Below are 17,500 nucleotides of genomic sequence, written 5' to 3'. Positions count from 1 at the left end.
TCATTTAGAGCTAGTCATACGTATACTAAATACATAATCAGTAAAATAAAATAGCAAATTGTGCCTGATCTGCTGGGACCAGAGTATGCGGTGTGTATATGTATGACTAGCTCTCAATGATGACGTAAGAAATATGGTCATTTATGTAATCTGGTCCCAGCAAACCAGGCACAAATCTGCTGTTTTATTTGCATACGCATCAAGTGGTGGGTTGGCTGGCACAGTTTTTGGCGCAAAGTAACCACAGTATACCGCTAATCAACTTACAACTACATACTCTATATAGTATATGTATATGTACACGTATGTCTTACGTCACCTTCATGTCAAGATTAGGCTTTAAACAATTAAATACAAATCCAACTACAGACAGGAAGTATTTTAGATCATGTATATTTTAACAAATGTGAAAGTATTATTACAGAAATTGAAGTTAGAGACACATATTACTCTGATCATGATTTAGTATTAATATCACTATATTCCAAGATGAAATACATTTAAAACAATTGACAATTTAGAATAAATAATAGAATAATTATACTGTATAACATATTTTAATTCAGTTTATATACTTATTTTTTCTTTAAAGAACTAAAAAGGGATCTAGAATATATATCGATAAAACTGTATTTCTTATATAGATAGAAACTTGAACCATACTTAATAATACTAGGTGTTTATATGCATAAAGTAGATAGGTAACAAATAGTTACACCTAATAATTAGACATTTCAAACGTTCCTTCACAGAGATACTGAGATTTGACAGTTTGACAGCGGTCGAAAGTACTTGCGCGCTCTGCTTGCGCACTAGTTGGCCATTTATGGCCTACTAGTGTGCAACAAGCAAGTATGCACTCGACAGAGTGCAGTTCTAGTTATTATTATTATTATTATAATAACTTACATCGTTCTCAGAGGTTCCACAGATGTTACAACATTTACATTCGATGCATTGCCATCGGTAAGTCTTCACTGCAGCCATCATCACTGGAGTGAACTGCAGACACGACGGGTGACCTGCAGAGGGCGCACAAGAGCACAGTAGTGAACCAGAATTGCCTACATGGTAATGAGGCATTGTCTACATGAGGCATTGTACATGCTAATAAGGCATTGCCTTACATGAGGCATTGTCTACATGCTAATGAGGCATTGTCTACATGGTGATGAGGCATTGCCTACATGGTAATGAGGTATATGGTAATGAGGTATATGGTAATAAGGCATTGCCTTACATGAGGCATTGTCTACATGCTAATGAGGCATTGCCTACATGCTAATGAGGCATTGCCTACATGCTAATGAGGTATATGGTAATGAGGTATTGCCTACCTGATCGTCCACAGTCGGAGCAGGACACCAGCTGCTCTGATTGGCCGGTCTTCAGGTTGTTGTCAGAGTCTCCCAGACAGAAGTCACAGTATCTGTTAGGAAGAGCCAGACCATCTGGGCCTCTCCCTGGGCGAGAGACATAGACAATACATTACATACCAGAGAGAGAGAGACCATCTGGGCCTCTCCCTGGGCGAGAGACATAGACAATACATTTACATACCAGAGAGAGAGAGACCATCTGTAAAACAACTGCCCTTTTACCCGTCTGTAAAACAACTGCCCTTTTACCCGTCTGTAAAACAACTGCCCTTTTACATGTCTGTAAAACAACTGCCCTTTTACCCGTCTGCAAAACAACTGCCCTTTTACCCGTCTGTAAAACAACTGCCCTTTTACCCGTCTGTAAAGCAACAACTGCCCTTTTACCCGTCTGTAAAACAACTGCCCTTTTACCCGTCTGTAAAACAACTGCCCTTTTACCCGTCTGTAAAACAACTGCCCTTTTACCCGTCTGTAAAACAACTGCCCTTTTACACGTCTGTAAAACAACTGCCCTTTTACCCATCTGTAAAACAACTGCCCTTTTAACCCTCTGTAAAACAACTGCCCTTTTACCCGTCTGTAAAACAACTGCCCTTTTACCCGTCTGTAAAACAACTGCCCTTTTACATGTCTGTAAAACAACTGCCCTTTTACCCGTCTGTAAAACAACTGCCCTTTTACCCGTCTGTAAAACAACTGCCCTTTTACCTGTCTGTAAAACAACTGCCCTTTTACCCGTCTGTAAAACAACTGCCCTTTTACCCGTCTGTAAAACAACTGCCCTTTTACCCGTCTGTAAAACAACTGCCCTTTTACCCCGTCTGTAAAACAACTGCCCTTTTACCCCGTCTGTAAAACAACTGCCCTTTTACCCCGTCTGTAAAACAACTGCCCTTTTACCCGTCTGTAAAACAACTGCCCTTTTACCCGTCTGTAAAACAACTGCCCTTTTACCCGTCTGTAAAACAACTGCCCTTTTACCCGTCTGTAAAACAACTGCCCTTTTACATGTCTGTAAAACAACTGCCCTTTTACCCGTCTGCAAAACAACTGCCCTTTTACCCGTCTGTAAAACAACTGCCCTTTTACCCGTCTGTAAAGCAACAACTGCCCTTTTACCCGTCTGTAAAACAACTGCCCTTTTACCCGTCTGTAAAACAACTGCCCTTTTACCCGTCTGTAAAACAACTGCCCTTTTACCCGTCTGTAAAACAACTGCCCTTTTACACGTCTGTAAAACAACTGCCCTTTTACCCATCTGTAAAACAACTGCCCTTTTAACCCTCTGTAAAACAACTGCTCTTTTACCCGTCTGTAAAACAACTGCCCTTTTACCCGTCTGTAAAACAACTGCCCTTTTACATGTCTGTAAAACAACTGCCCTTTTACCCGTCTGTAAAACAACTGCCCTTTTACCCGTCTGTAAAACAACTGCCCTTTTACCTGTCTGTGAAACAACTGCCCTTTTACCCGTCTGTAAAACAACTGCCCTTTTACCCGTCTGTAAAACAACTGCCCTTTTACCCGTCTGTAAAACAACTGCCCTTTTACCCGTCTGTAAAACAACTGCCCTTTTACCCCGTCTGTAAAACAACTGCCCTTTTACCCCGTCTGTAAAACAACTGCCCTTTTACCCCGTCTGTAAAACAACTGCCCTTTTACCCGTCTGTAAAACAACTGCCCTTTTACCCGTCTGTAAAACAACTGCCCTTTTACCCGTCTGTAAAACAACTGCCCTTTTACCCGTCTGTAAAACAACTGCCCTTTTACCCGTCTGTAAAACAACTGCCCTTTTACCCGTCTGTAAAACAACAACTGCCCTTTTACCCGTCTGTAAAACAACTGCCCTTTTACCCGTCTGTAAAACAACTGCCCTTTCACCCGTCTGTAAAACAACTGGACTTTTACCCGTCTGTAAAACAACTGCCCTTTTACCCGTCTGTAAAACAACTGCCCTTTTACCCGTCTGTAAAACAACTGCCCTTTTACCCGTCTGTAAAACAACTGCCCTTTTACCCGACTGTAAAACAACTGCCCTTTTACCCGTCTGTAAAACAACTGCCCTTTTACCCGTCTGTAAAACAACAACTGCCCTTTTACCCGTCTGTAAAACAACTGCCCTTTTACCCGTCTGTAAAACAACTGCCCTTTCACCCGTCTGTAAAACAACTGCCCTTTTACCCGTCTGTAAAACAACTGCCCTTTTACCCGTCTGTAAAACAACTGCCCTTTTACCCGACTGTAAAACAACTGCCCTTTTACCCGTCTGTAAAACAACTGCCCTTTTACCCGTCTGTAAAACAACAACTGCCCTTTTACCCGTCTGTAAAACAACTGCCCTTTTACCCGTCTGTAAAACAACTGCCCTTTCACCCGTCTGTAAAACAACTGCCCTTTTACCCGTCTGTAAAACAACTGCCCTTTTACCCGTCTGTAAAACAACTGCCCTTTTACCCGTCTGTAAAACAACTGCCCTCTCCAGACCATGAATGCAGCGTTTACTATGACATGGTGAAAGAAATGCTAAATGCCCTTCCTCTCCTTTCCTTGCCACGCCAGAAGGAAGGCAGCGTTCAGGAGAATTATTTTCTTTTGCAGTATCTTTGCGTTGAACAAAGTGTTTATAAATCCATGTTGTTACACTAGTTTCCACTAGCTAAAGAGTGCTGGGTTTTCGCTAAAAGTCTAAAAGTGCCCTCTTGAGCTCGAGATGCGTTCGGAAGATCTACGTACGTTTCGGTTGGTCAGCCGCCGGGGGGCGCGGGGCAGGCTCCTCCTCCTCCTCCTCCTCCTGGTGGGCGTGTCGTTCCTTCGGGGGAGGCGGGCCTCCGAGGTGGGAGTGGGCGTGTCCTTCCTTCGGGGGAGGCGGGCCTCCGAGGTGGGAGTGGGCGTAGTGGTAGCTGAGGCCGGGTCGGTTCTTGTAGCGCTTCCCGCAAACTGACGCCAAAAACACCCAAATACAACATGTATGAAAACTACCAGTAGAACTACAACCACCGGTAGAACTACAACTAGCAGTAGAACTACAACTAGCAGTAGAACTACAACTACCAGTAGAACTACAACTACCAGTAGAACTACAACTAGCAGTAGAACTACAACTAGCAGTAGGACTACACACTGGCACCAAAAACACCCAAATACAACATGTATGAAAACTACCAGTAGAACTACAACTAGCAGTAGAACTACAACTAGCAGTAGAACTACAACTAGCAGTATACCTGCAACTACCAGTAGAACTACACACTCGCACCAAAAACACCAGCATCTGGATGACATTTTACTCTTTGCTAAATAAGACTGAGGCTGGGGAACGTGTAGTAATATAAGCACGCATGCACACACGCACACATGCATGGCTCAAGCACGGCGCCCACGCACGCACGCACACACACACACACACACACACACACACACACACACACACACACACACACACACACACACACACACACACACACACACACACACACACACACACCTATAGAGGTAAAGAGAAAGGTAGAAATATACCTCTTTCAGGTATGGAAGGTTTGGAAATATGACCCTTTTGTTTTAAAGAGTCTGGAAGAGAGAGACAGAGAGAGGCAGAGAGACAGAGAGAGAGAGAGAGACAGAGAGACAGATAGACAGAGAGACAGAGAGAGGCAGAGAGACAGAGAGAGAGACAGATAGACAGAGAGAGAGAGAGAGATAGACAGAGAGAGAGAGAGAGAGAGAGACAAATAGAAAAAAAGACAGACACAGAAAACAGAGAAAAAAAGCATCTGTCAAAGTTCAAGTCGTTAAAAGGATGAAGACAGTTAAGCCCCGCCCCTAAAATGATGACGGACAGTTTAAGACCCGCCCCTAAAAGGATGAAGACAGTTTAAGCCCCGCCCCTAAAGGGATGACGGACAGCCTAAGCCCCGCCCCCTGTAGACTCACTGTCACAGGCGTAGGGTTTGTCTCGGTCTTCCAGAGCCGACGAATCCGCTTTTTTCCGACTTCTGCCGACTCCGCCCCCTCGGCCCTGGAACGACATGACAAACCAATCAAACTACATGATTTATGTTGACTCCGCCCCCTCCAGGAAGAAACCCTAAATACAAAGTTAATATAAAGACGACTCCAGGGTGTCTAAAGAAGTACTGTCACCTCATAGACACTGTACTGGTGTCTGAAGAGGTACTGTCACCTCATAGACACTGTACTGGTGTCTAAAGAAGTACTGTCACCTCATAGACACTGTACTGGTGTCTAAAGAAGTACTGTCACCTCATAGACACTGTACTGGTGTCTAAAGAGGTACTGTCACCTCATAGACACTGTACTGGTGTCTAAAGAAGTACTGTCACCTCATAGACACTGTACTGGTGTCTAAAGAGGTACTGTCACCTCATAGACACTGTACTGGTGTCTAAAGAAGTATTGTCACCTCATAGACACTGTACTGGTGTCTAAAGAGGTACTGTCACCTCATAGACACTGTACTGGTGTCTAAAGAGGTACTGTCACCTCATAGACACTGTACTGGTGTCTAAAGAGGTACTGTCACCTCATAGACACTGTACTGGTGTCTAAAGAGGTACTGTCACCTCATAGACACTGTACTGGTGTCTAAAGAAGTACTGTCACCTCATAGACACTGTACTGGTGTCTAAAGAGGTACTGTCACCTCATAGACACTGTACTGGTGTCTAAAGAGGTACTGTCACCTCATAGACACTGTACTGGTGTCTGAAGAGGTACTGTCACCTCATAGACACTGTACTGGTGTCTAAAGAGGTACTGTCACCTCATAGACACTGTACTGGTGTCTAAAGGGGTACTGTCACCTCATAGACACTGTACTGGTGTCTAAAGAGGTACTGTCACCTCATAGACACTGTACTGGTGTCTAAAGAGGTACTGTCACCTCGTAGACACTGTACTGGTGTCTAAAGAGGTACTGTCACCTCATAGACACTGTACTGGTGTCTGAAGAGGTACTGTCACCTCATAGACACTGTACTGGTGTCTAAAGAGGTACTGTCACCTCATAGACACTGTACTGGTGTCTAAAGAGGTACTGTCACCTCATAGACACTGTACTGGTGTCTAAAGAGGTACTGTCACCTCATAGACACTGTACTGGTGTCTAAAGAGGTACTGTCACCTCATAGACACTGTACTGGTGTCTAATGAGGTACTGTCACCTCATAGACACTGTACTGGTGTCTAAAGAGGTACTGTCACCTCATAGACACTGTACTGGTGTCTGAAGAGGTACTGTCACCTCATAGACACTGTACTGGTGTCTAAAGAGGTACTGTCACCTCATAGACACTGTACTGGTGTCTAAAGAAGTACTGTCACCTCATAGACACTGTACTGGTGTCTAAAGAGGTACTGTCACCTCATGGACACTGTACTGGTGTCTGAAGAGGTACTGTCACCTCATAGACACTGTACTGGTGTCTAAAGAGGTACTGTCACCTCATAGACACTGTACTGGTGTCTAAAGAAGTACTGTCACCTCATAGACACTGTACTGGTGTCTGAAGAGGTACTGTCACCTCATAGACACTGTACTGGTGTCTGAAGAGGTACTGTCACCTCATAGACACTGTACTGGTGTCTGAAGAGGTACTGTCACCTCATAGACACTGTACTGGTGTCTAAAGAGGTACTGTCACCTCATAGACACTGTACTGGTGTCTAAAGAGGTACTGTCACCTCATAGACACTGTACTGGTGTCTAATGAAGTACTGTCACCTCATAGACACTGTACTGGTGTCTAAAGAGGTACTGTCACCTCATAGACACTGTACTGGTGTCTAAAGAGGTACTGTCACCTCATAGACACTGTACTGGTGTCTAAAGAGGTACTGTCACCTCATAGACACTGTACTGGTGTCTAAAGAGGTACTGTCACCTCATAGACACTGTACTGGTGTCTAAAGAAGTACTGTCACCTCATAGACACTGTACTGGTGTCTAAAGAAGTACTGTCACCTCATAGACACTGTACTGGTGTCTAAAGAAGTACTGTCACCTCATAGACACTGTACTGGTGTCTAAAGAGGTACTGTCACCTCATAGACACTGTACTGGTGTCTAAAGAGGTACTGTCACCTCATAGACACTGTACTGGTGTCTAATGAGGTACTGTCACCTCATAGACACTGTACTGGTGTCTAATGAGGTATTGTCACCTCATAGACACTGTACTGGTGTCTAAAGAGGTACTGTCACCTCATAGACACTGTACTGGTGTCTAAAGAGGTACTGTCACCTCATAGACACTGTACTGGTGTCTAAAGAGGTACTGTCACCTCATAGACACTGTACTGGTGTCTGAAGAGGTACTGTCACCTCATAGACACTGTACTGGTGTCTAAAGAAGTACTGTCACCTCATAGACACTGTACTGGTGTCTGAAGAGGTACTGTCACCTCATAGACACTGTACTGGTGTCTAAAGAAGTACTGTCACCTCATAGACACTGTACTGGTGTCTGAAGAGGTACTGTCACCTCATAGACACTGTACTGGTGTCTAATGAAGTACTGTCACCTCATAGACACTGTACTGGTGTCTAAAGAAGTACTGTCACCTCATAGACACTGTACTGGTGTCTAAAGAAGTAATGTCACCTCATAGACACTGTACTGGTGTCTAAAGAGGTACTGTCACCTCATAGACACTGTACTGGTGTCTAAAGAGGTACTGTCACCTCATAGACACTGTACTGGTGTCTAAAGAGGTACTGTCACCTCATAGACACTGTACTGGTGTCTAAAGAGGTACTGTCACCTCATAGACACTGTACTGGTGTCTAAAGAGGTACTGTCACCTCATAGACACTGTACTGGTGTCTAAAGAGGTACTGTCACCTCATAGACACTGTACTGGTGTCTAAAGAGGTACTGTCACCTCATAGACACTGTACTGGTGTCTAAAGAAGTACTGTCACCTCATAGACACTGTACTGGTGTCTAAAGAGGTACTGTCACCTCATAGACACTGTACTGGTGTCTAAAGAGGTACTGTCACCTCATAGACACTGTACTGGTGTCTAAAGAAGTACTGTCACCTCATAGACACTGTACTGGTGTCTAAAGAGGTACTGTCACCTCATAGACACTGTACTGGTGTCTAAAGAGGTACTGTCACCTCATAGACACTGTACTGGTGTCTAAAGAGGTACTGTCACCTCATAGACACTGTACTGGTGTCTAATGAGGTACTGTCACCTCATAGACACTGTACTGGTGTCTAAAGAGGTACTGTCACCTCATAGACACTGTGCTGGTGTCTAAAGAGGTACTGTCACCTCATAGACACTGTACTGGTGTCTAAAGAGGTACTGTCACCTCATAGACACTGTACTGGTGTCTAATTAGGTACTGTCACCTCATAGACACTGTACTGGTGTCTAAAGAGGTACTGTCACCTCATAGACACTGTACTGGTGTCTAAAGAGGTACTGTCACCTCATAGACACTGTACTGGTGTCTAAAGAGGTACTGTCACCTCATAGACACTGTACTGGTGTCTAATTAGGTACTGTCACCTCATAGACACTGTACTGGTGTCTAAAGAGGTACTGTCACCTCATAGACACTGTACTGGTGTCTAAAGAGGTACTGTCACCTCATAGACACTGTACTGGTGTCTAAAGAGGTACTGTCACCTCATAGACACTGTACTGGTGTCTAATTAGGTACTGTCACCTCATAGACACTGTACTGGTGTCTAAAGAGGTACTGTCACCTCATAGACACTGTACTGGTGTCTAAAGAGGTACTGTCACCTCATAGACACTGTACTGGTGTCTAAAGAGGTACTGTCACCTCATAGACACTGTACTGGTGTCTAAAGAGGTACTGTCACCTCATAGACACTGTACTGGTGTCTAATTAGGTACTGTCACCTCATAGACACTGTACTGGTGTCTAAAGAGGTACTGTCACCTCATAGACACTGTACTGGTGTCTAAAGAGGTACTGTCACCTCATAGACACTGTACTGGTGTCTAAAGAGGTACTGTCACCTCATAGACACTGTACTGGTGTCTAATTAGGTACTGTCACCTCATAGACACTGTACTGGTGTCTAAAGAGGTACTGTCACCTCATAGACACTGTACTGGTGTCTAAAGAGGTACTGTCACCTCATAGACACTGTACTGGTGTCTAATTAGGTACTGTCACCTCATAGACACTGTACTGGTGTCTAAAGAGGTACTGTCACCTCATAGACACTGTACTGGTGTCTAAAGAGGTACTGTCACCTCATAGACACTGTACTGGTGTCTAAAGAGGTACTGTCACCTCATAGACACTGTACTGGTGTCTAATTAGGTACTGTCACCTCATAGACACTGTACTGGTGTCTAAAGAGGTACTGTCACCTCATAGACACTGTACTGGTGTCTAAAGAGGTACTGTCACCTCATAGACACTGTACTGGTGTCTAAAGAGGTACTGTCACCTCATAGACACTGTACTGGTGTCTAAAGAGGTACTGTCACCTCATAGACACTGTACTGGTGTCTAAAGAAGTACTGTCACCTCATAGACACTGTACTGGTGTCTAAAGAGGTACTGTCACCTCATAGACACTGTACTGGTGTCTAAAGAAGTACTGTCACCTCATAGACACTGTACTGGTGTCTAAAGAGGTACTGTCACCTCATTGACACTGTACTGGTGTCTAAAGAGGTACTGTCACCTCATAGACACTGTACTGGTGTCTGAAGAGGTACTGTCACCTCATAGACACTGTACTGGTGTCTAAAGAGGTACTGTCACCTCATAGACACTGTACTGGTGTCTAAAGAAGTACTGCCACCTCATAGACACTGTACTGGTGTCTAAAGAGGTACTGTCACCTCGTAGACACTGTACTGGTGTCTAAAGAGGTACTGTCACCTCATAGACACTGTACTGGTGTCTAAAGAGGTACTGTCACCTCATAGACACTGTACTGGTGTCTAAAGAGGTACTGTCACCTCATAGACACTGTACTGGAGTCTAAAGAGGTACTGTCACCTCATAGACACTGTACTGGTGTCTGAAGAGGTACTGTCACCTCATAGACACTGTACTGGTGTCTGAAGAGGTACTGTCACCTCATAGACACTGTACTGGTGTCTAAAGAGGTACTGTCACCTCATAGACACTGTACTGGTGTCTGAAGAGGTACTGTCACCTCATAGACACTGTACTGGTGTCTGAAGAGGTACTGTCACCTCATAGACACTGTACTGGTGTCTAAAGAGGTACTGTCACCTCATAGACACTGTACTGGTGTCTAAGAAGTACTGTCACCTCATAGACACTGTACTGGTGTCTAAAGAGGTACTGTCACCTCATAGACACTGTACTGGTGTCTAAAGAGGTACTGTCACCTCATAGACACTGTACTGGTGTCTAAAGAAGTACTGTCACCTCATAGACACTGTACTGGTGTCTAAAGAAGTACTGTCACCTCATAGACACTGTACTGGTGTCTAAAGAAGTACTGTCACCTCATAGACACTGTACTGGTGTCTAAAGAGGTACTGTCACCTCATAGACACTGTACTGGTGTCTAAAGAAGTACTGTCACCTCATAGACACTGTACTGGTGTCTAAAGAGGTACTGTCACCTCATAGACACTGTACTGGTGTCTAAAGAGGTACTGTCACCTCATAGACACTGTACTGGTGTCTAAAGAGGTACTGTCACCTCATAGACACTGTACTGGTGTCTAAAGAGGTACTGTCACCTCATAGACACTGTACTGGTGTCTAAAGAGGTACTGTCACCTCATAGACACTGTACTGGTGTCTAAAGAGGTACTGTCACCTCATAGACACTGTACTGGTGTCTAATGAGGTACTGTCACCTCATAGACACTGTACTGGTGTCTAAAGAGGTACTGTCACCTCATAGACACTGTGCTGGTGTCTAAAGAGGTACTGTCACCTCATAGACACTGTACTGGTGTCTAAAGAGGTACTGTCACCTCATAGACACTGTACTGGTGTCTAATTAGGTACTGTCACCTCATAGACACTGTACTGGTGTCTAAAGAGGTACTGTCACCTCATAGACACTGTACTGGTGTCTAAAGAGGTACTGTCACCTCATAGACACTGTACTGGTGTCTAAAGAGGTACTGTCACCTCATAGACACTGTACTGGTGTCTAATTAGGTACTGTCACCTCATAGACACTGTACTGGTGTCTAAAGAGGTACTGTCACCTCATAGACACTGTACTGGTGTCTAAAGAGGTACTGTCACCTCATAGACACTGTACTGGTGTCTAAAGAGGTACTGTCACCTCATAGACACTGTACTGGTGTCTAATTAGGTACTGTCACCTCATAGACACTGTACTGGTGTCTAAAGAGGTACTGTCACCTCATAGACACTGTACTGGTGTCTAAAGAGGTACTGTCACCTCATAGACACTGTACTGGTGTCTAAAGAGGTACTGTCACCTCATAGACACTGTACTGGTGTCTAAAGAGGTACTGTCACCTCATAGACACTGTACTGGTGTCTAATTAGGTACTGTCACCTCATAGACACTGTACTGGTGTCTAAAGAGGTACTGTCACCTCATAGACACTGTACTGGTGTCTAAAGAGGTACTGTCACCTCATAGACACTGTACTGGTGTCTAAAGAGGTACTGTCACCTCATAGACACTGTACTGGTGTCTAATTAGGTACTGTCACCTCATAGACACTGTACTGGTGTCTAAAGAGGTACTGTCACCTCATAGACACTGTACTGGTGTCTAAAGAGGTACTGTCACCTCATAGACACTGTACTGGTGTCTAATTAGGTACTGTCACCTCATAGACACTGTACTGGTGTCTAAAGAGGTACTGTCACCTCATAGACACTGTACTGGTGTCTAAAGAGGTACTGTCACCTCATAGACACTGTACTGGTGTCTAAAGAGGTACTGTCACCTCATAGACACTGTACTGGTGTCTAATTAGGTACTGTCACCTCATAGACACTGTACTGGTGTCTAAAGAGGTACTGTCACCTCATAGACACTGTACTGGTGTCTAAAGAGGTACTGTCACCTCATAGACACTGTACTGGTGTCTAAAGAGGTACTGTCACCTCATAGACACTGTACTGGTGTCTAAAGAGGTACTGTCACCTCATAGACACTGTACTGGCTGGTGTCTAAAGAAGTACTGTCACCTCATAGACACTGTACTGGTGTCTAAAGAGGTACTGTCACCTCATAGACACTGTACTGGTGTCTAAAGAGGTACTGTCACCTCATAGACACTGTACTGGTGTCTAAAGAGGTACTGTCACCTCATTGACACTGTACTGGTGTCTAAAGAGGTACTGTCACCTCATAGACACTGTACTGGTGTCTGAAGAGGTACTGTCACCTCATAGACACTGTACTGGTGTCTAAAGAGGTACTGTCACCTCATAGACACTGTACTGGTGTCTAAAGAGGTACTGTCACCTCATAGACACTGTACTGGTGTCTAAAGAAGTACTGTCACCTCATAGACACTGTACTGGTGTCTAAAGAGGTACTGTCACCTCGTAGACACTGTACTGGTGTCTAAAGAGGTACTGTCACCTCATAGACACTGTACTGGTGTCTAAAGAGGTACTGTCACCTCATAGACACTGTACTGGTGTCTAAAGAGGTACTGTCACCTCATAGACACTGTACTGGAGTCTAAAGAGGTACTGTCACCTCATAGACACTGTACTGGTGTCTGAAGAGGTACTGTCACCTCATAGACACTGTACTGGTGTCTGAAGAGGTACTGTCACCTCATAGACACTGTACTGGTGTCTAAAGAGGTACTGTCACCTCATAGACACTGTACTGGTGTCTAAAGAGGTACTGTCACCTCATAGACACTGTACTGGTGTCTGAAGAGGTACTGTCACCTCATAGACACTGTACTGGTGTCTAAAGAAGGTACTGTCACCTCATAGACACTGTACTGGTGTCTAAAGAAGTACTGTCACCTCATAGACACTGTACTGGTGTCTAAAGAGGTACTGTCACCTCATAGACACTGTACTGGTGTCTAAAGAGGTACTGTCACCTCATAGACACTGTACTGGTGTCTAAAGAGGTACTGTCACCTCATAGACACTGTACTGGTGTCTAAAGAAGTACTGTCACCTCATAGACACTGTACTGGTGTCTAAAGAAGTACTGTCACCTCATAGACACTGTACTGGTGTCTAAAGAGGTACTGTCACCTCATAGACACTGTACTGGTGTCTAAAGAGGTACTGTCACCTCATAGACACTGTACTGGTGTCTAAAGAGGTACTGTCACCTCATAGACACTGTACTGGTGTCTAAAGAGGTACTGTCACCTCATAGACACTGTACTGGTGTCTAAAGAGGTACTGTCACCTCATAGACACTGTACTGGTGTCTAAAGAGGTACTGTCACCTCATAGACACTGTACTGGTGTCTAAAGAGGTACTGTCACCTCATAGACACTGTACTGGTGTCTAAAGAAGTACTGTCACCTCATAGACACTGTACTGGTGTCTAAAGAAGTACTGTCACCTCATAGACACTGTACTGGTGTCTAAAGAAGTACTGTCACCTCATAGACACTGTACTGGTGTCTAAAGAGGTACTGTCACCTCATAGACACTGTACTGGTGTCTAAAGAGGTACTGTCACCTCATAGACACTGTACTGGTGTCTAAAGAGGTACTGTCACCTCATAGACACTGTACTGGTGTCTAAAGAGGTACTGTCACCTCATAGACACTGTACTGGTGTCTAAAGAGGTACTGTCACCTCATAGACACTGTACTGGTGTCTAAAGAGGTACTGTCACCTCATAGACACTGTACTGGTGTCTAAAGAAGTACTGTCACCTCATAGACACTGTACTGGTGTCTAAAGAAGTACTGTCACCTCATAGACACTGTACTGGTGTCTAAAGAAGTACTGTCACCTCATAGACACTGTACTGGTGTCTAAAGAGGTACTGTCACCTCATAGACACTGTACTGGTGTCTAAAGAGGTACTGTCACCTCATAGACACTGTACTGGTGTCTAATGAGGTACTGTCACCTCATAGACACTGTACTGGTGTCTAATGAGGTACTGTCACCTCATAGACACTGTACTGGTGTCTAAAGAGGTACTGTCACCTCATAGACACTGTACTGGTGTCTAAAGAGGTACTGTCACCTCATAGACACTGTACTGGTGTCTAAAGAGGTACTGTCACCTCATAGACACTGTACTGGTGTCTAAAGAGGTACTGTCACCTCATAGACACTGTACTGGTGTCTAAAGAAGTACTGTCACCTCATAGACACTGTACTGGTGTCTGAAGAGGTACTGTCACCTCATAGACACTGTACTGGTGTCTAAAGAAGTACTGTCACCTCATAGACACTGTACTGGTGTCTGAAGAGGTACTGTCACCTCATAGACACTGTACTGGTGTCTAATGAAGTACTGTCACCTCATAGACACTGTACTGGTGTCTAAAGAAGTACTGTCACCTCATAGACACTGTACTGGTGTCTAAAGAGGTACTGTCACCTCATAGACACTGTACTGGTGTCTAAAGAGGTACTGTCACCTCATAGACACTGTACTGGTGTCTAAAGAGGTACTGTCACCTCATAGACACTGTACTGGTGTCTAAAGAGGTACTGTCACCTCATAGACACTGTACTGGTGTCTAAAGAGGTACTGTCACCTCATAGACACTGTACTGGTGTCTAAAGAGGTACTGTCACCTCATAGACACTGTACTGGTGTCTAAAGAGGTACTGTCACCTCATAGACACTGTACTGGTGTCTAAAGAGGTACTGTCACCTCATAGACACTGTACTGGTGTCTAAAGAGGTACTGTCACCTCATAGACACTGTACTGGTGTCTAAAGAGGTACTGTCACCTCATAGACACTGTACTGGTGTCTAAAGAGGTACTGTCACCTCATAGACACTGTACTGGTGTCTAAAGAGGTACTGTCACCTCATAGACACTGTACTGGTGTCTAAAGAGGTACTGTCACCTCATAGACACTGTACTGGTGTCTAAAGAGGTACTGTCACCTCATAGACACTGTACTGGTGTCTAAAGAGGTACTGTCACCTCATAGACACTGTACTGGTGTCTAAAGAGGTACTGTCACCTCATAGACACTGTACTGGTGTCTAAAGAGGTACTGTCACCTCATAGACACTGTACTGGTGTCTAAAGAGGTACTGTCACCTCATAGACACTGTACTGGTGTCTAAAGAGGTACTGTCACCTCATAGACACTGTACTGGTGTCTAAAGAGGTACTGTCACCTCATAGACACTGTACTGGTGTCTAAAGAGGTACTGTCACCTCATAGACACTGTACTGGTGTCTAAAGAGGTACTGTCACCTCATAGACACTGTACTGGTGTCTAAAGAGGTACTGTCACCTCATAGACACTGTACTGGTGTCTAAAGAGGTACTGTCACCTCATAGACACTGTACTGGTGTCTAAAGAGGTACTGTCACCTCATAGACACTGTACTGGTGTCTAAAGAGGTACTGTCACCTCATAGACACTGTACTGGTGTCTAAAGAGGTACTGTCACCTCATAGACACTGTACTGGTGTCTAAAGAGGTACTGTCACCTCATAGACACTGTACTGGTGTCTAAAGAGGTACTGTCACCTCATAGACACTGTACTGGTGTCTAAAGAGGTACTGTCACCTCATAGACACTGTACTGGTGTCTAAAGAGGTACTGTCACCTCATAGACACTGTACTGGTGTCTAAAGAGGTACTGTCACCTCATAGACACTGTACTGGTGTCTAAAGAGGTACTGTCACCTCATAGACACTGTACTGGTGTCTAAAGAGGTACTGTCACCTCATAGACACTGTACTGGTGTCTAAAGAGGTACTGTCACCTCATAGACACTGTACTGGTGTCTAAAGAGGTACTGTCACCTCATAGACACTGTACTGGTGTCTAAAGAGGTACTGTCACCTCATAGACACTGTACTGGTGTCTAAAGAGGTACTGTCACCTCATAGACACTGTACTGGTGTCTAAAGAGGTACTGTCACCTCATAGACACTGTACTGGTGTCTAAAGAGGTACTGTCACCTCATAGACACTGTACTGGTGTCTAAAGAGGTACTGTCACCTCATAGACACTGTACTGGTGTCTAAAGAGGTACTGTCACCTCATAGACACTGTACTGGTGTCTAAAGAGGTACTGTCACCTCATAGACACTGTACTGGTGTCTAAAGAGGTACTGTCACCTCATAGACACTGTACTGGTGTCTAAAGAGGTACTGTCACCTCATAGACACTGTACTGGTGTCTAAAGAGGTACTGTCACCTCATAGACACTGTACTGGTGTCTAAAGAGGTACTGTCACCTCATAGACACTGTACTGGTGTCTAAAGAGGTACTGTCACCTCATAGACACTGTACTGGTGTCTAAAGAGGTACTGTCACCTCATAGACACTGTACTGGTGTCTAAAGAGGTACTGTCACCTCATAGACACTGTACTGGTGTCTAAAGAAGGTACTGTCACCTCATAGACACTGTACTGGTGTCTAAAGAGGTACTGTCACCTCATAGACACTGTACTGGTGTCTAAAGAGGTACTGTCACCTCATAGACACTGTACTGGTGTCTAAAGAGGTACTGTCACCTCATAGACACTGTACTGGTGTCTAAAGAGGTACTGTCACCTCATAGACACTGTACTGGTGTCTAAAGAAGGTACTGTCACCTCATAGACACTGTACTGGTGTCTAAAGAGGTACTGTCACCTCATAGACACTGTACTGGTGTCTAAAGAGGTACTGTCACCTCATAGACACTGTACTGGTGTCTAAAGAGGTACTGTCACCTCATAGACACTGTACTGGTGTCTAAAGAGGTACTGTCACCTCATAGACACTGTACTGGTGTCTAAGAAGGTACTGTCACCTCATAGACACTGTACTGGTGTCTAAGAGGTACTGTCACCTCATAGACACTGTACTGGTGTCTAAAGAAGTACTGTCACCTCATAGACACTGTACTGGTGTCTAATGAGGTACTGTCACCTCATAGACACTGTACTGGTGTCTAATGAGGGAGTACTGTCACCTCATAGACC

At 44.4% G+C, this 17,500-nt stretch overlaps 1 protein-coding gene across 4 annotated transcripts in view; it reads right to left on the bottom strand.

Moving 5' to 3' along the window:
- LOC310875751 (zinc finger protein ubi-d4-like) overlaps positions 1-17,500 on the bottom strand; it is a 37,762-nt gene that overhangs the window by 3,832 nt on the left and 16,430 nt on the right. For 3 of the 4 annotated variants that reach the window (XM_083789091.1, XM_083789092.1, XM_083789093.1), the window contains exons 6-10: positions 5,313-5,397; positions 4,899-4,949; positions 4,116-4,319; positions 1,338-1,463; positions 910-1,022 (exon numbers count right to left, since the gene is read on the bottom strand). In XM_083789091.1, coding sequence (XP_083645217.1) covers positions 910-1,022; positions 1,338-1,463; positions 4,116-4,319; positions 4,899-4,949; positions 5,313-5,397 — 579 coding nt within the window. The remainder of the gene's footprint in view (positions 1-909; positions 1,023-1,337; positions 1,464-4,115; positions 4,320-4,898; positions 4,950-5,312; positions 5,398-17,500) is intronic. The other variant, XM_083789094.1, reaches the window with a different exon arrangement.

The sequence above is a fragment of the Protomyctophum parallelum genome, assembly GCF_964188405.1.
Source record: "Protomyctophum parallelum genome assembly, chromosome: 1".
Taxonomy (NCBI): Eukaryota; Metazoa; Chordata; class Actinopteri; order Myctophiformes; family Myctophidae; genus Protomyctophum; species Protomyctophum parallelum.
This window is presented reverse-complemented; position numbering and strand designations above follow the sequence as displayed.